At 46.6% G+C, this 24,685-nt stretch overlaps 2 protein-coding genes across 2 annotated transcripts in view; both read left to right on the forward strand.

Annotated features, from left to right (window-relative positions):
* Positions 1 to 5,392, forward strand: part of LOC120559089 (IQ motif and SEC7 domain-containing protein 2-like) — a 112,664-nt gene extending 107,272 nt beyond the window's left edge. Inside the window, exons 15-18 of the mRNA XM_039800512.1 lie at positions 136 to 351; positions 2,036 to 2,085; positions 4,033 to 4,377; positions 4,487 to 5,392. Of these exons, the coding sequence (XP_039656446.1) occupies positions 136 to 351; positions 2,036 to 2,085; positions 4,033 to 4,377; positions 4,487 to 5,392 (1,517 nt within the window). The remainder of the gene's footprint in view (positions 1 to 135; positions 352 to 2,035; positions 2,086 to 4,032; positions 4,378 to 4,486) is intronic.
* A 10,962-nt stretch (positions 5,393 to 16,354) lies between these two features.
* LOC120559090 lies at positions 16,355 to 24,035 on the forward strand (the record flags this gene model as incomplete). The annotated part of the gene is made up of 8 exons (XM_039800513.1): positions 16,355 to 16,546; positions 16,664 to 16,779; positions 19,632 to 19,901; positions 20,025 to 20,979; positions 21,079 to 21,289; positions 21,446 to 21,499; positions 21,717 to 21,767; positions 23,517 to 24,035. Coding segments are annotated over 8 exons (2,253 nt in total), but the record flags the coding sequence as incomplete, so codon positions are not given.
* Between the last annotated feature and the right edge of the window lie 650 nt (positions 24,036 to 24,685).

Consider the following 24,685-nt stretch of genomic DNA (forward strand, 5'->3'; position numbering starts at 1 on the left):
CCGTGCTGGTGGTAAAGTAGTGGTAGTATAGTAGTAGCGTTATGGCCCGTCTATACCAGTAACAGTTAGTAGTGATCTAACAGCCTGGACTTCCATTCCTCTCTCTCTGGTGGTGATTTTCTCTCCTCCCTGCAGCCGAGCTGGAGAAGCAGAAAGGTGTGATGCGTCCAGGGGTGTTGGCGGGGGCAGGACCCGGAGGCGTGGGGACGCCAGGCTCCAACGTCTGCGCCATGACAGGCGAGGTGGTGAACGGCACTCTGGGTAGGCCGAGCCTCGACGACACGTACGCCTCGGTGGACGGGCTCAAACGCACGGCGCTCAGCTCGTCACTGAGAGACCTCTCAGAAACAGGTGAACACACACAGGGCCTTCGGGGGGGTACCTCTGCAGTTACTAGGGGGTACTTCTGTAGTTACTAGGGGGTACCTCTGTAGTTACTAGGGGGTACTTCTATAGTTACTAGGGGGTACTTCTGCAGATACCAGGGGGTACTACTGCAGTTACTAGGGGGTACTACTGTAGTTACTAGGGGGTACTACAGCAGTACTACTGCAGTTACTAGGGGGTACTACTGCAGTTACTAGGGGGTACTACTGCAGTTACTAGTGGGTACTTCTGCAGTTACTAGGGGGTACTTCTGTAGTTACTAGGGGTACTTCTGTAGTTACTAGGGGTACCTCTGTAGTTACTAGGGGGTACCTCTGTAGTTACTAGGGGTACTTCTATAGTTACTAGGGGTACTTCTGCAGAATACGGGGGTACTACTGCAGTTACTAGGGGTACTACTGTAGTTACTAGGGACTACTGCCAGTACTACTGCAGTTACTAGGGGGTACTACTGCAGTTACTAGGGGGTACTACTGCAGTTACTAGTGGGTACTTCTGCAGTTACTAGGGGGTACTTCTGTAGTTACTAGGGGGTACTTCTGTAGTTACTAGGGGGTACCTCTGTAGTTACTAGGGGGTACCTCTGTAGTTACTAGGGGGTACTTCTATAGTTACTAGGGGGTACTTCTGCAGTTACCAGGGGTTACGTGGAGAGATTGTACAGTAGCTCCACTGATTTGAAAGTTAGAAATTAAGATTTGATTTGAGCAATGATTAGCTTGAAGTTATGGAGAAACGGTTTAAATAGCTAATAGTTGAAATATTATCTCACGGCTGCAATAGTTAACTAAAAGTACCGACTTAAAGCTAAAATAGTTAGCTACCACCTGAAAGAGTTAGCTAAAGGTTGAAATAGTTATGGGGTTAGGTTTGGGTTCAAACCCCCCAGATGGGCGCTACAAGGTGCACGGGTACAAGGGGACCACTGATGTGGATAAAACATTTAAAAACCTCCTTAAAAAAAACATGTTTGGTTATATATATAAAGCTGTTTAAAAGAAAGCCAGATATTGAAAGCAGGTTAAAGGTTAGGGTTAGGGAACAAACATGGTGAAGGGGTAGAGGACTGTTGGGTACCTCAGACCTCAGAGAGGGTTTTGGAAACACTGGTGTAAAATATCAACACTGTTTAGTTTGTGAAACGTGACTGAGATTCTGTTTGTGTTTACTGCAGTCAGTTCTTATGACTCACTGACTCAGAGAGCAAACCTGCGTCTGTTATGCAACTGATGAAATGTGATGAAATGTGAAATAATACCGTTAGATGGTGTTCTGTCTCCCCCTGCTGGACAGCTACAGGAACATACAGCACGGAATATAAAATTACTACCAAGACGCAGATACTAATAACAAGATGATATCACATCAACACTGTGTGTGTGTGTGTGTGTGTGTCTGTCTGTGTGTTTCTGTGTGTGTGTGTGTGTGTGTGTGTGTGTGTCTGTCTGTCTGTCTGTGTGTGTGTGCGTGTTGTGTGTGTGTGTGTGTGTGTGTGTGTGTGTGTGTGTGTGTGCGTGTGATAAGGATCTGCACTCAGGACGGGGTTAGCCTAGCTTAGCATAAAGACAGTTTGTTTGTTTAATCTGTACAACAACAGAAGTTTGTGGTTTTACGGGATTAAAACTGCCTCATTCTGATTGGGTGACAGGGAAGCGGGGTCGTAGGAACAGTGTCGGGTCATTGGACAGTACCATTGAAGTAAGTTTGCCGGGGGCGGGGCCTAAAGCATGATGCATGCTGGGACCTCCCTGTACGCCGCCGCAGCATGTTTGTGTCATAATGTTCGTCTGAATGTTCTGTCACGTTTCATGTTTCGTCTGAAGAATCAAATCAAACAGTGATGTTGCAGTTATTATGGCTACGTTCACACTGCAGGCCAATTTTTTGTTTGGCTGACCTTTTAAAACGTGGCCTATATCAGACTCCAGTGTGAACTGTTTGCAGTTTCGAACTGACCTGCATGATCTAAAGACCACTAACAATGACATCAGACACAGCACGCTGCTGAACTAAAGTTAGGGAGGTTATGGAGGAAGTCAGCATTTTCACTTTTATTTCTAAATGTTTGTGTAATGGCAGCCATAACATTAATTAGGTCTAACCCTCTCACTCCATTGACTTGCTCCATCACTGTTCTCCATGTTGTAGCCTAGTCTAGTTTTTCCTGTGTTTTCCATGTTCCTGTCTGTGTCTAGGACTAACTCCCGCTGGAGCAGAATTGGGACAAAGGTTGATGTAGATTGACGTAAAAGTCTCATCAAATCCGTCTTGGTTGTTCACACTGCGGCCACATTGAAACAAATCAGATCTGGGTCTGCTTCAGGACCACATATGGGAGTGGTCTACATCAGACTTGGGTGTGATTCAGGACCACATATGGAAGTGGTCTACATCTGATTTGACTGTTCACGCTACTTCTGAAGAAGTCTGACCTGCTCACTTGACCCCCAAAAAAATCTGATTTGGGCCACCTCACTTGGGTTCCTGCAGTCTGAACGTAGCCTTTGTGTCGTAACCACCGGGACGTTCCTTCGCTCATTTTTCTTCTCCTGTCCTGAAATCTGCTCTTTTAACTCATCGACAACAAGTCACACAGTTCACTGCAGAGAGGAGTTCAGGATTTACATCTTTCAAGCAGTTCAGTTGGTTGAGTTTAGTTGAGTTTAGTTGAATTTAGTTGAGTTGAGTTTAGTTCAGTTGAGTTTAGGGCGTTTTCACACCTGTAGCTGGTTTGCCTTGGTTCTGAATCAGTTGATGAGTTTGTAAACTTGTTTCTGTTCGGTTTCATTTCACACCGGCGAGCTAGACTACAGTCTGTTTCTGAGAGAGAAACATTGAAGCTGCTACAGTTTGCTGCTCTGCTGCATCTCAGACTACAGGAGACATCAGCTCAGACTTGAAGTGAAGTATATTCATATAGTTGGTGCGGTTCGAGGTCGGATCACGTTCTCTCCAGAGTTGGATTGAAAGCGCACCGAGACCACCTCATCCAACAAGTCTTGGTACTCTTGTTTGGTCCCTTTTGGTGCAGTGTGATTGCTGTGTTCTCACCTGCCCAAATTAACCGGCGGAGCAAACCAACTCAAGTCAGATTCAACCGAACTAAACAAGGCAGGTGTGAAAGTTCAGTTTAGTTTGTTCAGTTCAGTTCAGCGCCTGTTTCTGGGATATTTGGGTTTCACTGTGCACTTTCAGCGCACATCCTCCATCTTTATATACAGTCACAGGCACTAACTGATGGTCTGGTTCTCTTCCTCCTCTCTCTCTGTTCTACTCCTCCTCTCTCTGTTCTCCTTCTCCTCCTCTCTCTGTTCTACTCCTCCTCTCTCTGTTCTCCTTCTCCTCCTCTCTCTGTTCTACTCCTCCTCTCTCTGTTCTCCTTCTCCTCCTCTCTCTGTTCTCCTTCTCCTCCTCTCTCTGTTCTACTCCTCCTCCTCTCTCTGTTCTCCTTCTCCTCCTCTCTCTGTTCTACTCCTCCTCCTCTCTCTGTTCTCCTTCTCCTCCTCTCTCTGTTCTACTCCTCCTCTCTCTGTTCTCCTTCTCCTCCTCTCTCTGTTCTACTCCTCCTCCTCTCTCTGTTCTCCTTCTCCTCCTCTCTCTGTTCTACTCCTCCTCCTCTCTCTGTTCTCCTTCTCCTCCTCTCAGGGTTCGATCATTAGCAGCCCTCGGCCTCACCAGCAGCGCCCCCTGCTGGCTGCAGCGCTGTCCTACAGCCCCATGATGGTCCCCTCCTCTCCAGCAGCCTACCGGCCACACCGCCCTACTCAGAGCCCCGGTACAGGGGTGGGGGGTGGGCCGGGGCTCTGTCACACCCAGGGGGGGGTCGCCACCTCCCCGCTCGTGAGCGGGGGAGGGGCTGGGGGCGGAGGAGGGATGGCAGGCGGGGGGGGCCCGACTGGCGGCGGCCTGCTGGGGAACTTCTCCGGCGGCACGCGTGGCCGGTCCGGTCCTCTGACCGATGACGGCGCCCCGACTCCACCGGGTCCGCCCGCGGATCCCCAATATCTCATCGCCCCCCCACTACCCCGCCCCCGCCCCTCCCATCCCCCACCCCTCCTCCCCTTCCCCATGCCCCTCCCCTTCGCCAAACCTCGCCCAGTCGGACTTGGGAGGAGTTGGAGGGGGGCCGTCCAAGCTCCAGGCTCTGCACGCTCAGTATTGCCACGGCAACAGTGGAGGAGGCGGAGTCAGTGTTACTGGGCACCAGCAGCAGCAGACACCGCCCCCCCCCTACCACCACCACCACCGCTACCACGTGCAGAGCGTCCCGCAGCACCACGCCGCCCTGGCGCACAGGTTCTCTGCGCCGCCACGACGGCAGGGCCCGTCCAGCTGCGCCGCCTCGCAGAGGCTGCAGCACGGCACCGGGCAGCAGCCGCGCTACAACCTGGGCTTCATCACGCCGCCGCCGCTGTCCCCGCACTCCCCCGTCACCCCACCACTCCCCGCCGGACTCACTACCTCGCACCCAGGCGTCGGGTGGAGGCGCAGGCCGCTGACCATCTCGCGTCGCAGCCACACCCGCAACTCCACACTCACAACCACGTGCACAACTCCCCTCAGCCCCTCCCCTCCCCCCCTCCACCCACTTCATCTTCTCCACGCCGCCTCCACAGACGCCCTCGGCGCGCCTCGTCACGCAGACGCCTCCGCAGCCCTACGCGCCGCAGTACCCGCTGATCTCCTCCATCCCTCCCCCGCCCCCCCACTCCCCGCTGCCGCCGCCGGCCAACGCCGCGGCCTCCCTGCACCCGGGGGCCGCGGGAGGCCAAGGGGGCAAATCCAAACCCGTCAGCCGTATCAGCACGGTCGTGTGAGGAGGCAGAAGCCAAGGACGGCGGTCCGCCACCCGGCAGTGAGCCACCGGGGGGCGACGCTGAGGAGGAGGAGGAGAGGAGGAGGAGGAAATCAAAATGGCCGCTTAGTGAGGAAGAGAGCGCTGAGAGCGGGGAAGAGGAAACTACTCAGTCTGTGTTATTTCCACATCCACTTCCCCCGCAGGTAGAGACGCTCTCACACTCAGAGACCGAGCAACCAGCAACAAGAACGCAACCGAACCAAGCCGAACGCCGAGAGAATCTCCTCCATCTTCCCCTGAGCAGCGGCCTGCGTCTCCGGAGGACATGTTTGTAGTTCTGTCCTGACAGGAAGTGTTTGTGTCTAATTGTGAGTCAGACTTGGTTGACAGACGGTTCAGGGACCAGACGTGAAGGGAACAGTGCCTGTGACTTCAACACGAGGGTTAGCTAGCGCTCGATGCTAACGCTCGATGCTGTACGGGATCATTTGATGGGACAGTTCAGGTTTTTAGGAAGCCTGAGAACGCAACGAGTCCTTTTACTATATTCCAAAAATCACACTAGTCTTGCACCACTTTGTTTTCCGCACAAAAAGCACTTGTACCATAGTTTTGGCTGCTGAGCCCTGCGGCGTCACGTCACGGCGGTTAGCGTTGATATGGTGCAGTTTCTGTGTCTTAGACAGGCGTGCATGACCTGTGCAATAGCTAGCGAGTGTCGGTGTGTCTTTAAAACTTGATATGCAGGGGGAGGGGGGGATGTGTTGTGATTTAAAGCCCCAATCCAGCATTTATTTGACCATAAAAAGTGCATTAGTGAAGGTTACCGAAGACTTTACTTTCTACAATAAACTTTTTTTAAAACTTTAAATAAGCCATCGTAACAAAAACTATACAGGTGTCTTTGTACCTTTGTGTTTTGACTAAAGGCCTTTAGTGTTTGTGGATTACAGGGTTTCTCGGATTGGGACTTTAAAATGAGAATGGTTGACATTTGACACTGAATTTTCCCAACAACTTATTCTTTTATTATTATTATTTGAGTGAGTTCTCCCCTGCAAGTGTCCCAGCATATTTAAAAGTAAAAGCCTGAATTTCTGAGAAATAATAATATATGTAAACTTGTATTTCATGCTCCGTATTGTACGTGTCCCTCTGTGTTGCCGGGAGATTACGCTGAAAGGTGCCAAACAGGGTGCAGTCTGGGAAATAGAGTCTATTGGTTCTTGGGCTCGTCTGTCTTTGATAAAGCCGGGGAGCTGAAAAAAAAGTCCTAAAAAGAGTTATTTCAGGTCACATTAAACAAGATCTGCCTATAATGTAATTTATAATCCCTGGAAATGTTTAATGAACTGGGTGGGAAATGTAAAAGGTTATATATTAAGGCTAGAAAATCTAAATTGTGCAAACAAAAGTTCCATAACTACGTGGATCATCTGTATAACAAACAACACCCTCTATCCTCAGACCCTCGACACGGGTCGCTGTTTTAAGGTGTTTGGTGTTTTAAGCCCCCAACACTGCCTTCCAGGCAGCGCGGCAATGGTTATGTTTAGGGTAAGGTTACCCACAATTTCCACCATCTGCGGATCGGCTGCGTGCTCCGCCGTCCTTTAATACCCACCAGGTCCGGATTTCTTGCGTCACGGCTGCGGCCGTGACTGACAGCTGAAGTCACGAGGACCCACGAGATCTCGCAAATTCACGTATGATCGCGCAATATATTTCTATAAACAGAACCACAAACTTGACTTCAGGCCTGTCTCTGCCCATTATGATGTTTTCAAGGTGTAGTGCAGGGAGATATGATCCGCCGTGAGCACGCTGGATTTTATTTAATACACCGGATGTTTTATTTTGTTTCTGTGCTCCACTTCCTGTCCCCCACTATCTGCCGTGTGCTGAGTTGCTGCGGAGCTCTCCGGCGTCCGGCAACAATAAAAGCTCTGCCTATCAGCTCCGGAGGCTGGGACCGCCGGAGCTGGGACGGAGTCAGGACGCAGCCGTTCTGCAGTCAGTGGAAATACACACATTATACACACAATACACACACATTATACACACAATACAAACACTGACTTTAATGGAAACCTATTGACTCCGCCGCCGTTCCGGTGGTGGAAATTGGGGGTAACCCTAAATGTGGGGTTAGGGTTAGCTGCCTGGAAGGCTACGTTGGAGGCTTAAAACAGCATTGAGCCTGTTTTAACCCTTGTGTTGTCTTCCATTCAACCATGCACTTGCCAGTTGAAAACAGAAAATCAACACTTTTTCTGACGTTTTATTTACGTTTAACACTTCTTTTCACTACCATGTATAAACACCACCAACACCATCTTATCACTGCTAGTTTTACACTTATGTTTGGAATTCATGGTCAATAAATCTCATTTATAGAAAAAAAAAAAAAAAAAAAAAAAAAAAAAAAAAAAAAAAAAATTTTTTTTAACCCTTTTTAAAATTTTTTTTTTTTTTTAAATGCTAAAAAAATGAAATAAAACATCCTAAAATTCAATGAAAGTGGAGATCCGATATTTTGTTGTACTGCTGATTAGCTGTTAACGCTAGCCTTCAGGGCAGAGGGTAAATCTCTATTTCTACACCACTAACAAGGCTCAAAATAGCACCACACTTCAACAGTAGCATAATGTTTCTCATAATGAGGGTCTGTACATGTAAACCCAAGCATTGAGAAGTTTGTAAGTGTACAGACAAAAACATAGTTTATAAAGACAGTAGCGTTCACGTATACATGCAGGCGCCATCTTGGAAAACAGTCACGAACAGTCGAACAACGAACGCCGTGCAACCAGTAACCAGTAACATCGCTCAAGCACAGCGTTCGTAGCTAGTTTAAAGCTAGAGACACATTAGATTAGCATGAAAACAGATCCCAGAGAACGGTTGACTCGGTACACATATGTTATTAACCCCTAGGTTCATTTTGCGCCAGAATTGGGTTTGGGTTCAAATCAGACGCGACTTCACTTCCTGAAAGTTACCACATGACGCAGAACGTGACATAGCTCTGTTTGTTCCTTAAAGTAAAAAAAACTCTCTGTTTCCTTGTCCTTTCTAACGGGAAATGTTTGGCTAATTAAAAACATTATAGTTAATTTCCCCCCCCAGTTCAAAATGTGTTATTGTGAACTCTTAACCCTCGTTCTGTCTTCCACTGGATCGTTCACTTGTCGTCCTCCCGAGTCAAAACTAAAAATGTTTCACTTTTTCTGACACTTTTTTCGACCCTTTTGCCGCTTTTTTCAATGTTTTTTACACTTCCTTTCACTACCATTATGAACATCACTTACACCAACTTATTAATATAGTTTTACACTTATTTTTGGAATTTCATGGTCAACACACCTTATTTATAGGAAATTATACCTAATCCTGGAGATAAAAAAGCAGAAGATTATGAATTATTTAGACTAATAATAAAGGAAGGATAATCACAGAAGGGTACATGTCAACGTTCAGTGAGGATACTGTTTCGAAACATTTAGATTTTCTTTTTCAAATGCAAAAAAATTTAACAAAACACCCAAAAACAGTAGAGATCCGATATTTTGTCGTACTTGCGATGCCCGTTGTATGGAATCATCCGTGTATTTTTTGGGTAATTTAAATTAGGTAGTAACAAAGAAACCCATATTTCTGATATAGACATTTAGAAAAGAACACACAAGGGTTAAAAACTGTTGTGGTGACGCTGAGGGTAAAAAAAGTTTAATCCCACTTACTTGTGGTGCCTTGAAAAAAAAAATAAAAAAATTTTTAAAATTTTTTTTTTTTTTTTTTTAAATTTTTTTTTTTTTTTTTTAAAAAAAAAAAACTTATTATTTAAAAGGAGGAAAGAATATATATTTTTTTTTTTTTTTTTTTTTTTATTTTATTTTTTTTTTTTTTTTTTTTTTTTAATTTTTTTTTTTTTTTTTTTTTTTTTTTTTTTTTTTTTTTTTTTTTAAATTTTTTTTTTTTTTTTAAAAAAAATCTTTTTTAAAAGGAAAAAAAATCTTAGCTAACATCTCACGGGACTGCAGTGCAGAGTATGTTTTACCGTCAGGCAGCACTGAGTGAAATATTCTTGAACAAACTCATTTTTACACATTATTTTTGCACTCTGTGTTAAACCTGCCATGCCAGTATTAAAGTGTATTTTCTCGCTTGCTCTGTTTGATCGAGATCCCCAGATGTCAGGGCAAGAAGCCCATGATGGCTGATAGAAAGTTCTTCAACCATTTTAACTATTTTAACCAGCCATTTGTACTTCTCGACTAGAAATAAACCTCTCAGTGCTTGTTGCTTTCCTGTCAAAGTGGCAGGTTTTCTCAGCCTAATGTAAAACTTTACCAGCTGGTGGATTATGGGAAATCCCTGTGATGTTCTGAATGCAAATATTAATGACATGATTTTTTGTTTCCGTGTGATTACGTGAATGCGCCAAGTGTAGATATTAACTGTACAGTTTGTTCTTTTTCCAATCGGGGCCAACAGCGTTGACCTGTAACTTGAGGTTCAGAATTGCTTGAATTAACAAAACGTATGCTCTAAAAACCAAACGTTCATCAGGGTTCTTCACGAGAAAACAAAACTATTAAAGTCCCTTAAATGTTTTTTGTAGAAGCCTTTTGTTTTCGAGGTTTGTGGGATTATAATGAATAGATGGAGTTCCTCAGGGAACCGTCTTAGGTCCCCTGTTTGTTTTCAATCTGAAGAACCCCTTTGACTTTTTAGAGTGTGTTACCGATATTATTATCAATATTGTTGTGTGACAAGCTTCTACTAACATAACGTACTCCTTGGGCTGTTTTGTATTTTTAGCATTTTTAATTTTGTTATGTGCTTACGAGTGTGAGATGATTTCTTTTTTTCTGATTTGGGCATTTTATGGAAGTATTAAAACTAATTTAATTTTGAATATGTTTACAACAAAACCAACAATTTTCTGTGACTAACATACAACTAATAGGTTCTAATATTTTTAATACAAACTGTGATAATTGACTTCACTCACCCCCGCATGAATCATCACGAAGCCTCGGCGAAGCCTCTCACCAACCTTTTAATGCAACAAGCAACACTTCTGCTACCTAACAACCTTTCAAAATCACACAAAAACAAACAATATATGTTGAGCTTCTAGGAACTATTCTCATCATGTAAATGCACACACCTACAGAAATGCTTGTTCAGTGTCTCTCACCGTCAGATACCGACGCACAAATCAAGGCCGCCCAACTTACAGGCACAAAATTTTAGCATGTGTCCCATACAGGCACTAAAGTTTAGAGTGTGTCCCATACAGGCACTGAAGTTTAGAGTGCATCCCATACAGGCACTAAAGTTTAGAGTGCGTCCCATACAGCATACAGGCACTAAAGTTCAGAGTGCGTCCCATGCAGCATACAGGCGCTAAAGTTTAGAGTGTGTCCCATACAGCATACAGGCGCTAAAGTTTAGAGTGTGTCCCATACAGGCACTAAAGTTTAGAGTGCGTCCCATACAGCATACAGGCACTAAAGTTTAGAGTGCGTCCCATACAGGCACTAAAGTTTAGAGTGCGTCCCATACAGGCACTAAAGTTTAGAGTGTGTCCCATACAGGCACTAAAGTTTAGAGTGCGTCCCATACAGCATACAGGCACTAAAGTTTAGAGTGCGTCCCATACAGGCACTAAAGTTTAGAGTGTGTCCCATACAGCATACAGGCACTAAAGTTTAGAGTGTGTCCCATACAGGCACTAAAGTTTAGAGTGTGTCCCATAGAGCATACAGGCACCAAAGTTTAGAGTGTGTCTCATACAGGCACTAAAGTTTAGAGTGCATCCCATACAGGCACTAAAGTTTAGAGTGTGTCTCATACAGGCACTAAAGTTTAGAGTGCGTCCCATAGAGCATACAGGCACTAAAGTTTAGAGTGTGTCCCATAGAGCATACAGGCACTAAAGTTTAGAGTGCGTCCCATACAGGCACTAAAGTTTAGAGTGTGTCCCATACAGGCACTAAAGTTTAGAGTGTGTCCCATACAGGCACTAAAGTTTAGAGTGCGTCCCATACAGGCACTAAAGTTTAGAGTGCGTCCCATACAGGCACTAAAGTTTAGAGTGTGTCCCATACAGGCACTAAAGTTTAGAGTGTGTCCCATACAGGCACTAAAGTTTAGAGTGCGTCCCATACAGGCACTAAAGTTTAGAGTGTGTCCCATAGAGCATACAGGCACTAAAGTTTAGAGTGTGTCCCATACAGGCACTAAAGTTTAGAGTGCGTCCCATACAGGCACTAAAGTTTAGAGTGTGTCCCATAGAGCATACAGGCACTAAAGTTTAGAGTGTGTCCCATACAGGCACTAAAGTTTAGAGTGTGTCCCATACAGGCACAAAAGTTTAGAGTGCGTCCCATACAGCATACAGGCACTAAAGTTTAGAGTGTGTCCCATACAGGCACTAAAGTTTAGTGTGTGTCCCATCCAGGCACTAAAATTTAGAGTGTGTCCCATACAGCATACAGGCACTAAAGTTTAGAGTGCATCCCATACAGGCACTAAAGTTTAGAGTGTGTCCCATACAGGCACTAAAGTTTAGAGTGCGTCCCACACAGGCGCTAAAGTTAAGTGTCTGTATGGCAGGACTCTCACCCAGGAAACTGGGGATCATGTCCCGTTCTTGTCCCACGTGTCACTAAAACGTAAATGTTTAAATCACACCCATGATCTTACTCATTCCCTAACTAAGTGGTTTCACTCTGCAGATAAAAAAATCAGTCCCGACCAGAGCGTCAAATATCACCGCAGATAGGATTACATTGGAATGAGTTGAACCCCTCCCACCCCCCTCCCCCGGGTCTGTCTGAGACGCTGAAGGAGATTTTTTGCGTCAGTAACGAACACTTAAGAAACCTTACCAAGCCTCGGTTTGTGACGTGCTGGGAGTGAGACTGTGTTGCAAAAAACGTTACCTAAAACACACTCGAAAATAACAAAAACTCAAAACTCGTGGAGCACTGGATCAAACCTACCTCGTACAGGATTAACATTTAACCCTGTTCCACTGCGTGCCCGAGACGAAGCACACCCTCTCTAAAGTTTCCATTTGAAAGTTTCATACTGTGCTTTTGCATGTTGTATCAACTACAACTTGTATGTACTTTACATTCCTGCCAACCATTTTGGGTAGGTTTGGTTACAGTGTCAATCTCTGCACAGATAATCTATCACTGTCAACATTTATTAGGAGTCAAAGCTGCACAAACGAACAAACATTCAGCCATGATCTCGGTCTCCTGGTGACTCTTTCTGAATTTGTTTCAGATTTTACATTGTGTGCTTGGACTAATCCAAATCCAAAGCCTTTCATAAATTAGCGCACCTAGTGGTGGCAGGAAATACATCCTCATATCTAAACCAGAGAAGGTAACACACACAGACACACACAAACACACACACATGTGGTCTGTTCCTCCAACCCCACCCATTTGAGAGTTCTCCGTCCTCATATCTAAACCAGATAAGGTAACTGTGGCAGTTTTAACCACGTGGTTAATGTTGTGAAACGGTCCCAGTTTGGTTCGGTTTAGACACCAAAACTACTGAGTTAGGATGATGAAAAGATGGAGGTTTGGGTTCAAATCAGACGTGACTTCACTTCCTGAAGGTTACCACATGACTCAGAACGTGACGTAGCTCCATTTGTTCCTAAAAGTAAAAAAAACCTCTCTGTTTCCTTCTCTTTTCCAACGGGACCTGAACCCCTGGCCTCCTGGGTGAAAGTCCTGTTTCTTTGACCCCAACCCAACAACTAATAATAAGAAAATAAATTGGCAGATTAATCGACAATATATACATGAATTGTTAGTTGCATCGCTATAAGAAAACTCTGACATCTGTGATTTGACAGTTGGTTGCAGAACAACAACCATTTCAATGCAAAAACAATTACAATATGTTGCTTGTTTTTTTTTAATTCTGGAGTTTATATTTAATGTGTTGAAATAAAATGATTCAAGGCAAATTCTCTGTGATGGATTAGCTATCTGCTGCAAGTCTCTGCAAGTAGATTTTCATTGAAACAAACTAAAATCTAAGGCTGCCTGGTGGAGTATATGCAGTTTCAGAACATACAATAGCACACAAATGTTTCTTTAAATGCTCAGTTTAAATCTGTTATTTCTTTCTGCCCAGGCCTGCTCTCCACTTTGGGTTTGCATGTGGTATTTATTACAGTATCTGCACTGAATGAAACTGTATTATAAACATGAATGTACATAACCATCATTGTATGAAAAATAACAATGTGTGTACTCACTTTGCTCCACAGAGGGCAGTTTGTGTCTGGCTGCGTTTGCACCGGAACGGAAGATCTGACAGAAACAGATCTGACTGCAAAACAGGGAACATTTAAAAAAGAAAAGAAAGCACATGAGATGTGGTTAAAGTTCAAGTGAAGAGAGTCTTGTGTTCCGGTGGGAAGGCAGTCTGTGTTGTGTGTGACAGGGACAACACAAGGGACCGCTTTATGTTGATAGTGTAGAGCAAAGAGAGACTGGAATAGTCCTTGTAAAATTGTACGAGTACCGTGTCAAATATATGTCAACAGAGACGACATTATTTTAAAAATTATGTATGAAGAATTTTAGCTGTGTATATAAATATATATTACTTGTACTTTTTGTTTTTGAAATTGCAGAGATATGATGAGGAAAAAAGTGGAAATATTTATTGCTCTAAAGATATAAAAAATCTGTTCATGTTGATGGAAAGACGTGTCCTGTTTTGTTTGGCTGATTGTACACACAGACACACACGCACACACACACACACAAAGACACACACACACACGCACACACACACACAAAGACACACACACACACACGCACACACACACACACACACACACACAAAAGACACACACAAAACGCACACACAGACACACACCACACGCACACACACACACACAAAGACACACACACACACGCACACACACAACAAGACACACACGCACACACACACACGCAACACACACACACACACACACAAAAGACACCACGCACTACACAAAAACACGCACACACGACACACACCACACACACACACACACACACAAAGACACACACGCACACACACACACACACATGCTCACACGCACACACATGCACGCACACACACGTACACACACACAAAGACACATGCACACATGCACACACGCACACACGCACGCACACACACACAAAGACACACATGCACACACACACAACCACACACGCTTTACACACACGCACACAGATACGTACACACACGCACACACACAAAGACACACGCACACACGCACGCACACACACAGACACACACGCACACACACACATGCTCACACGTTACATTACATACGCACACACACGCATTTTAAACGCTTACACACACAAAGACACATGCACACACGCACACACACAGACACACACATGCACACTCATGCACATACACACACATGCACACACACACATGCACACTCACGCAATAATATAATAATAATATAATATAATAATAATAATAATAATAATAATATAATAATAATATACTATAATAATAATATAATAATAATAATAATATAATAATAATAATATAGTAACAATATAATAACAATATAATATAATAATAATAATAAAATAATAATAATATAATAATAATAATAAAATAATAATAATAATAATATAATATTAATAATATTTACTGAAACACACTTTTACTTCTGTTAAATCTTCATTTCATTGTTTTTTTCTAAATTCGTATTTTGTGACGTCAAAGCATTTGGTCATCATTTACAAAAAAAAGTTTTTTGTTTTTATTCGACCGCTATGAGGTGTTGCTGTTTCCGCTCAACCCGGAAGTGGTTCTTGGTGTTTAAACTGCCGAAGGTGTTGGTCGCGTGCTGTTCCCAAAGTTGCTAAATGTGGTGAGTTAACGGTTATTATAAACGTCTCAGCTCCTGTCCTCCAAACAGCTGATACACCAACCAGACATCATAATATCATAACATCTAGTAATAACAGGAGCTAACGGGAGGTTAGCACACAGCTAATGCTAACCTTAGCTGTTGTCGGTCTCGAGATTTCCCCTCCCCACTATGGCCACGCCAGGACCAGGACCCGGCCTGATGTAGACCTGCGTAGACCTGTGCAGGGTTAGGGATTGTTGGGCCATGAACAAGTTACACCCGGAAGACATGGCTGTGTTGGAGTTACATATTATTATTATTAATATTATTAAACCGCCCACAGGAGCTTTCCTCTGTACAGCTCTCCCTCTGACGGAGACTACACATACACATCTGTACAACAACATGGATTAGCCTTGGTTCACAAATATAATGCTCATATATATATATATATATATATATATATATATATATATATATATATATATATATATATAATTGCCCCTTTACCTTCCTGTCCCGTAGAGACTGACAGAGCCAGATGTTGGTGTGTATTCCTGTACCTCCATACTGCTGTGATGAACTGGGACGCTTACACAATCTTTGTTTTCTAATGCTTTCACATTTCAACATGTCTTCTTTATGTTTTCAGCCATGAAGAGTATGGGCGCTCATATTAAATGGTGCCATATTTGCCAGACACCTGGCAACGCAGTTAATGTATATGATTGGTGGGCATTAGATTGATTAAGATCAATTCTATACACACAAACACACACACACACACACACAAACACAAACACACAAACACAAACAAAAAAACACACACAAACACACAAACACACACACACACAAATACGCACACACACACACACACACACACACACACACAAACACAAACACACACACACAAACACAAACACACACACACAAACACACACACACAAACACAAACACACACACACACACACACACACAAGTCAATGGGATGGAAAGCTTTCTGACTGCGACATGCACACACCTGTTCTGTGACATGAACCGTGAAGGGGTTAATACTCCCTGTGAGTGAACTCTTCCATCTCTCCTCCTCCTGTTTCTAACCTTCTCTACGTTTCATTCTTTTTCTAGTGTGATATGTTGTGTTCTTCTTGGTTCCTGATGTGAAGCACGTTGGATACCTGCTGGTTGCTGTAAAGTGCGATATAAATACATGTTGATTGTTGATTATTTGACTTTTTGGCTGACAGGAGCTCTTACCCCCTGGATATAACCATCTGCTGTGTGTGAAGGAGGATGAGTTTCGAGCCCATTTAAAAGTGCAGCTCTCCACTAAAGAGGAGGTGGAGAAATGGCTCGAGGAGTTTCAGAATTCCTCCACTTTAACATGGAGGAAGGCCAGAACGTATCCGGAGTCAGCGCGATACAACGTGTATAGAGTAAGTGTTGGAAGTGGAAGGGTAGTGTACAGGGAGAGAGTCTGAAATACAGCATGAATATACATGGACAACAAATAGTACCACACGCAGGTCTACTGATTTCTATGTACTGTCCAGGTTGATCTCAGATGTCAACATAAAACCTACTCGTCTGGCAAAAACTCGAGAAACACCAACTGCCCTGCCACCCTCTTCCTTGTCCTCAAAAGAAGCATGGAGGACAGGAGGTCAAGGTACCATTCAGAATAAAGCTATGTGCCCTGTGTCGAAGTCCTCCTGCACACTGGCTGCGTGGCGTGAGCGTGGCGTGTCAGCTGCGTGGCGTGGCGTGAGCGTGGCGTGTCAGCAGCGTGGCGTGAGCGTGGCGTGAGCGTGGCGTGTCAGCTGCGTGGCGTGAGCGTGGCGTGTCAGCAGCGTGGCGTGAGCGTGGCGTGAGCGTGGCGTGTCAGCTGCGTGGCGTGAGCGTGGCGTGGCGTGAGCGTGGTGTGTCAGCTGCGTGGCGTGTCAGCTGCGTGGCGTGTCAGCTGCGTGGCGTGTCAGCAGCGTGGCGTGTCAGCTACGTGGCGTGTCAGCTGCGTGGCGTGGCGTGAGCGTGTCAGCTGCGTGGCGTGGCGTGTCAGCTGCGTGGCGTGAGCGTGGCGTGTCAGCAGCGTGGCGTGAGCGTGGTGTGTCAGCTGCGTGGCGTGAGCGTGGCGTGTCAGCTGCGTGGCGTGAGCATGGCGTGAGCGTGGCGTGAGCGTGGTGTGTCAGCTGCGTGCGTGGCGATGGCGTGGCGTGGTGTGTCAGCTGCGTGGCGTGAGCGTGGTGTCGCTGCGTGGCGTGGCGTGGCGTAGCGTGGTGTGTCAGCAGCGCGTGGCGTGAGCGTGGCGTGTCAGCTGCGTGGCGTGAGCGTGGTGTGTCAGCTGCGTGGCGTGAGCGTGGTGTGTCAGCTGCGTGGCGTGAGCGTGTCAGCAGCGTGGCGTGAGCGTGGCGTGTCAGCTGCGTGGCGTGGCGTGCGTGGCGTGGTGTGTCAGCGTAGTGGCGTGGCGTGTCAGCTGCGTGGCGTGAGCGTGGCGTGTCAGCTGCGTGGCGTGAGCGTGGCGTGTCAGCTGCGTGCGTGGCGATGGCGTGGCGTGGCGTGGCGTGGTGTGTCAGCGGCGTGGCGTGGCGTGGCGTGGCGTGGCGTGGCGTGGCGTGGCGTGGCGTGGTTGTCAGCGCGCGTGGCGTGGCGTGGCGTGAGCGTGGCGTGAGCGTGGTGTGTCAGCTGCGTGGCGTGAGCGTGGCGTGAGCGTGGCGTGAGCGTGGCGTGGTGTCAGCTGCGTGGCGTGAGCGTGGCGTGTCAGCAGCGTGGCGTGAGCGTGGTGTGTCAGCTGCGTGGCGTGAGCGTGGTGTGTCAGCTGCGTGGCGTGAGCGTGGCGTGAGCATGGCGTGTCAGCAGCGTGGCGTGAGCGTGGCGTGTCAGCTGCGTGGCGTGAGCGTGGCGTGTCAGCTGCGTGGCGTGGCGTGGCGTGTCAGCTGCGTATGGCGGGCGTGGCGTGTCAGCTCGCGTATGGCGTGGCGTGGCGTGTCCAGCTGCGTGGCGTGAGCATGGCGTGGCGTGGCGTGAGCGTGGTGTGTCAGCTGCGTGGCGTGAGCATGGCGTGAGCGTGGCGTGAGCGTGGTGTGTCAGCTGCGTGGCGTGAGCGTGGCGTGAGCGTGGTGTGTCAGCTGCGTGGCGTGAGCGTGGTGTGTCAGCTGCGTGGCGTGGCGTGAGCGTGAGCGTGGCGTGTCAGCTGCGTGGTGTTTTCTACGTCTTTCCCACCAGAAAGGTGTCTGACTGCTGCTAGTCTTGTCTGACACATGGATATTTCTCATAAACATAAATATATTCTGATCTGATTACAGCAAAGACAACGTCGGCAGTATTGACGGCAGAATAGGCTCCAGAATATTTCCTTCTGGATTGACAGGCGACATATCAGAAAATCAATAATTAGTTATTATTATTATTATTTTAAATTACATTTATATATCTGTATTTATGTCAAAACCTCGAGACTTTCAAACATCAACATGTCATTTATTAAATGTATTCGTGTCAAAATGACATATAATCATCTTTTCCTATTCTATTTTGTCTGGAAACTCCTCCAACACGCTGGCGTGTGTTAGAATATATTTTGTGAGAATAAAGTAAGAGGTTTTTAGAGTTCATGAAGCTGACCTTGTTGTCTCCACTTCTCTGGGTTATGAGAGGCCATCTGGTTTTAAAGTGATTAGCCATTATAAAGGGAGTAGGGGATATTGCCTGAGAAAAGGTCCTCTCTGATCGCAGGGGACGGAGACGACAATGGAGCAGTGTTTTGCAAGCGCGAGATATGTGGCGCAAAGTATGGAAATGGCCTCGGCTCTCACGCAACTCCTTAAGTCTGCAGAAGATTAAGAACACACAGGTATTCAAATCCAACAGGAGCAGCTCGTCTCTGTTGACCTGAGAATGGGAGAAGCCGAGGTAACGTTTTCATACAGTGTGTTACATATCGTTAGCAGCCGGCTGGAGCCAGAAGATCTGGACCGGATCCAAACTGATGACAGCACCACCAGATGATGGGACAGAAATGGATAAATAGAGAGTATCTTAACTTAGCAGCGTCTCATGCTGGGGGAACCTCGGCCTGTTTGGCCAGGGACAGGCAGACTCATCTTGGATCCGTATGCATACACTCTTGTATTTTGCAATATCATTCTTCACTAAAGCTTGTTATAACTTTAACTGAACAAATCCAGAGTTTTATTTCTCTGATCTACCAGTAAACAAACACTATTCAGGGTGTAGTGACCATAGAATTGGAGTCAGATTAAGTCTGGCCTTCCGGTCGTCGGTCACGTTTTTAGCATAAAAATCCTCCAAGTGTCACGTGAGAAATAGCCGTCGGTCCTATTTCTAGCATGCTTGTGTTTTGGCGCGGCTCTAGCTGCGCCTGAGACGTCACGACGTGTGCGTGTCATGTCACGCAGGCAGTGTGCAGGAGCCCTTAGAGTCATAAATGTCAGCTCTGTACGATCATTTTATTGCATGTGTGTATCCTTCAATATCATTAGTGTTCCACTCCTCTGGTGTTCCCAGGTCGACAGATCGCCACATGGCGGAGGGTTACCTCCTATATGTCAACTGGAGGAACGAGCACAACCACAGCCTCGCTGGCGCCGATGCCCTGAGGAAAAGGGATGTGTCTGCCATCACCATTGAAAGGCTGACTGAGCTCTTTGAGAAAGGTCATTCTCCCTCATCTGCTCTCGATACCATCAAATATGACCTGCAGGAGGAAGAGGGAGAAGATTATTTCTATGCAGCAGCAGACCGGGCCGTCTGCCCAGACCTCCAGTTCTGCTACAGGTTAGCTCAAACAGGTGTCCATATAGGACTAACTCCAAAAAACCTACTGGGGTACCTTCTGACTTTCTTTCTCTGTACATACTGTAAGCCTTACTGTGTCAATGATCTTATGTGTTAAAACAGGCTATACTACAAAATATTCCAGAAATCATATGGTGCCCCTTCTGGAGAAAAGATGGTCGTAGACCTCCGAGAGCGCCTTGCCAGGTATAACGAGGAACATGGCTGTGTCTGTGCTCAGATAGAACAGACCATCGACGGCCAGCAGGTTGTGGCCATTTGCACCCCTGTGATGCAGCGGGTCCACACAAGGGTGCAGCAGAGTGGAGAGATGGTCTTTGTGGATTCCTCGGGGAATTGCAACAGGAAAACCCACCGCCTTTTACTCTTTGTAACCCCCTCTGCTGCAGGCGGACTGCCTCTTGGTGTGCTGATCACCACATCAGAGAGTGCAGCCACTCTAACCGCTGGGATCGCCCTGCTGAAACGCCTTCTCCCACCTGCTGCTTTCTTTGGCCGCGGAGACCACGGTCCACAGGCATTCATGACGGGGGACTGTTCAGCTCTGCGACAGGCGCTTGCCACGGTCTACCCTGGAGCCAGCCTCATGTTGTGCACCTTTCATCTGCTCCAGGCGATGTGGAGATGGCTGTGGAACAGCCATAATGGCATAAAAGAAGAAGAACGCCCACAGCTGCTAAATGGATTCCGAGGTCTTGTGTATGCCAGAACAGCAGAAGAGCTGTCTGCGGCCTACGCCACGCTGTGTGCTGATCCCCTGGCATCAAAACACAAGAACTTTATGAAAAGCTTGCTGGAGGTGTATGGGAGGCGGCAGGAGTGGGCACTGTGCTTGCGTGGCAACAACACCAACAACTATGTTGAAAGTGCCGTGAGGATTGTCAAAGACAAGGTCCTTCACAGGTTGAAGTCCCACAACCTGACCCAGCTGGTGGACTTCATCACCACGCGCTTTGAGGCATACTACATCCGGCGCCTCACTGACTACGCCAACAACCGGCTGATTAACCTCTCAGCCCCCAAGTGTGATGATGTGGACTGCCAGAAAATTGTCCAGGTAAGTGTGTATATGTGTGTGTCTGCATATGTACATCATACAGTTACAATTATTGTTATTTTAATATATATTGTTTGTCCTCCTTACCATTAAATTTAGGAGGATGAAGTCAACTTTCTGGTGCCCAGTGCATCAGCGGGTGGCTGGTACCATGTCAATACAGGACTGAGCTGCTGCACCTGCCCTGTTGGCAGGACGGGCGCGCCCTGCAAGCACCAGAGTGCCGTGGTGCAAACGTTTGGTGTGAGTGAGACCCCCCCACTAACAAGCACACCTCCTCTCAGGAAGCTCTTCTATGAAATAGCTTCAGGTATGTGACTTCATGATGGGACGTGGACTACAGTCTGATGTGTAGAAGTTGTGCAAACTGTACAAAGTGTGTGTGTGTGTGTGTGTGTGTGTGTGTGTGTGTGTGTGTGTGTGTGTGTGTGTGTGTGTGTGTGTGTGTGTGTGTGTGTGGGGACAGGAGGGACCGCTCCAGATGACTGGTTTGTTCCTGTGGAGCCAAAGTCAGTGTTGGGTGAGTACAAAGTGATGAGAGTGTGTCCCATCAGACTAAAGTACATGATGAGAGTGTGTACCATCAGACTAAAGTACATGATGAGAGTGTGTACCATCAGACTAAAGTACATGATGAGAGTGTGTACCATCAGACTAAAGTACATGATGAGAGTGTGTACCATCAGTGAAAAACAAAGCTGACAACCCCCCCAACATGATTATTTTCTTTGTCCCAGATGACCAGCGGTCCAGAGGAGAGGACGCTGTCCACACATCAGCTGGGCCCAGTAAGTCCACTTCTCACACAAGGATCCTACACTACACACGAGGCAATTCAGTTGCTGTGTGCATCTGTCTGTCTGTCTGTGTGTGTCTGTGTGTGTCTGTGTGTGTCTGTGTGTGTCTGTGTGTGTGTGTCTGTGTGTGTGTGTCTGTGTGTGTCTGTGTGTGTGTGTGTGTGTTTGTGTGTGTGTGTGTGTGTGTGTGTGTGTCTGTGTGTGTCTGTGTGTGTCTGTGTGTGTGTGTGTGTGTGTGTGTGTCTGTGTGTGTGTGTGTGTGTGTGTGTGTGTGTGTGTCTGTGTGTGTCTGTGTGTGTCTGTGTGTGTCTGTGTGTGTGTGTGTGTGTGTGTGTGTGTGTCTGTGTGTCTGTGTGTGTCTGTGTGTGTCTGTGTGTGTCTGTGTGTGTGTGTGTGTGTGTGTGTGTGTGTCTGTGTGTGTGTGTGTGTGTGTGTGTGTGTGTGTGTCTGTCTGTCTGCAGACCTGCCAACCTGTACGCATTTTGCGTAGTAGATGCGCATTTTGACATCAAAATACGGTGATACGATTTGTCACCTTAAACTACGTGAAAATGAGGTGACTGCTTTGAGTTCACTCGTTGACGTGCAGTAGCCGTCTCAGTCTAACTCTTGATGGTAGCAGGCGGCTAAAACAGCGTAGAGTTTGACCAATCACAGCGTCGGGTTCCTTCCTCTAATGTCAGCGGGGATATCGGCTACTGATGGTAAAACGAAAGCATCAGATGCAGGTGTTATTCCTCCCTCATTCCCCTTTAGTTTGGTTGGTTCCCCCATATATCTCTGGGTTTCCCCAAGGGAGGACGGTAAACAAAGGTAAACTGATTTGATGTAGAAAGGTGAAATTATGAAATGAATTAATTTAGGTAGCCTGTCAACTTTAGAGAAATATTATTTATATTATTATTAATAAAGCCTTGCATTTGGTATATAAAGTCTTGGATTTCATTACAAAGGTCTTATATATGTTTTCCCTTCCTAGGATTAAGTTCATACCTTAACTAAATGAACTGTTACTGATGTAGGTTAATTACAAACTGACCGGAGCCCGTCACTGGACGCACCGGACCGAGACACAATAAACACTCCTCTCTGACCGGTACCGGGGGGTAAACACTCCTCTCTGACCGGTACCGGGGGGTAAACACTCCTCTCTGACCGGTACCGGGGGGTAAACACTCCTCTCTGACCGGTACCGGTACTGGACCTGCAAGGAAACTGAACTGAGCTGTGTGTTTTCAGTGTTAAACACTGCTGCAGGTGTTCATGGTGATTTCCAGAGGTGGAAGATTTACTCAGATTATGCATCGCAGTAAAAGTAGAAAAAACAGTGTTGTAGAGTTACTCAGAGTTACTTATTGCTCATTATGCAGTGTAATATATTTTATTGGACTATATTATGATCCAATTAATTGTATTTAATATAATTAATGTTTTATTTAATTCAAGTAGCCTACTTGAACATAATTATTTTCTAGAGTTTAAAATGTAGACAGATTACATTTCATGGCACATTTTCTCCACGTGCGTGCCGCCGTGTTCATGAGCCAGAACTTCGACAATAAATCAGTTAGGTGTGTGTGTGTGTGTGTGTGTGTGTGTGTGTGTGTGTGTGTGTGTGTGTGTGTGTGTGTGTGTGTGTGTGTGTGTGTGTGTGTGTGTGTGTGTGTGTGTGTGTGTGTGTGTGTGTGTGTGTGTGTGTGTGTGTGTGAATTCAATTAAATTGCTGTTCAATCTGTCCAGGGACCGAGTCTTTGGAGAAGGAGCTGGATGGCATTCTTGGGATCCTCAAAAAGAAACTACAGGAGGACACAACATTCCTGGCACCTCTTCAGTCATTTGTAGACAATTTTAAAAAAATGAAATCTGACAGTGCTGTCCAGTCAGCTTTGTTCTCCTTCGGAAAGACCAGCTGTGTGCCTACCAGGGTCCACGCCACACCAAGGGGAGTTCTGCAGACGAACACTGAGGTTGGTGTGCAACCAACAGCAGTGTGTCTGGGGGGGAGAAGAGCTCTCGGAGCTGACAGACCTCCGAAGAGCTCCAGGAGAGACCACCCTTACACAAAGGGAGAAAGAGCCAAAGCTGAGCCACACAGCCTGTCCCATTGTGTGCAGGAGAACACCTCCCAGGGGAAAACCCACTAGGTGCACACACACACCCTACCTTGGCTGGACACACACACGCTCACTAGGCTGGACACACACACCCCCTCACTAGGCTGGACACACACACCCTCACTAGGCTGGACACACACACCCTCACTAGGCTGGACACACACACGCTCACTAGGCTGGACACACACACCCTCACTAGGCTGGACACACACACCCTCACTAGGCTGGACACACACACCCTACCTTGGCTGGACACACACACCCTCACTAGGCTGGACACACACACCCTACCTTGGCTGGACACACACACCCTCACTAGGCTGGACACACACACCCTACCTTGGCTGGACACACACACGCTCACTAGGCTGGACACACACCCTCACTAGGCTGGACACACACACCCTACCTTGGCTGGACACACACACCCTACCTTGGCTGGACACACACACCCTCACTAGGCTGGACACACACCCTCACTAGGCTGGACACACACACCCTACCCTCACTAGGCTGGACACACACACCCTCACTTGGCTGGACACACACACCCTACCTTGGCTGGACACACACCCCTCACTAGGCTGGACACACACACCCTCACTAGGCTGGACACACACACCCTACCCTCACTAGGCTGGACACACACACCCTACCTTGGCTGGACACACACACCCTCACTAGGCTGGACACACACACCCTACCTTGGCTGGACACACACACCCTCACTAGGCTGGACACACACACCCTACCTTGGCTGGACACACACACCCTCACTAGGCTGGACACACACAC

Source organism: Perca fluviatilis, chromosome 5 (assembly GCF_010015445.1).
Source record: "Perca fluviatilis chromosome 5, GENO_Pfluv_1.0, whole genome shotgun sequence".
Lineage (NCBI taxonomy): Eukaryota > Metazoa > Chordata > Actinopteri > Perciformes > Percidae > Perca > Perca fluviatilis.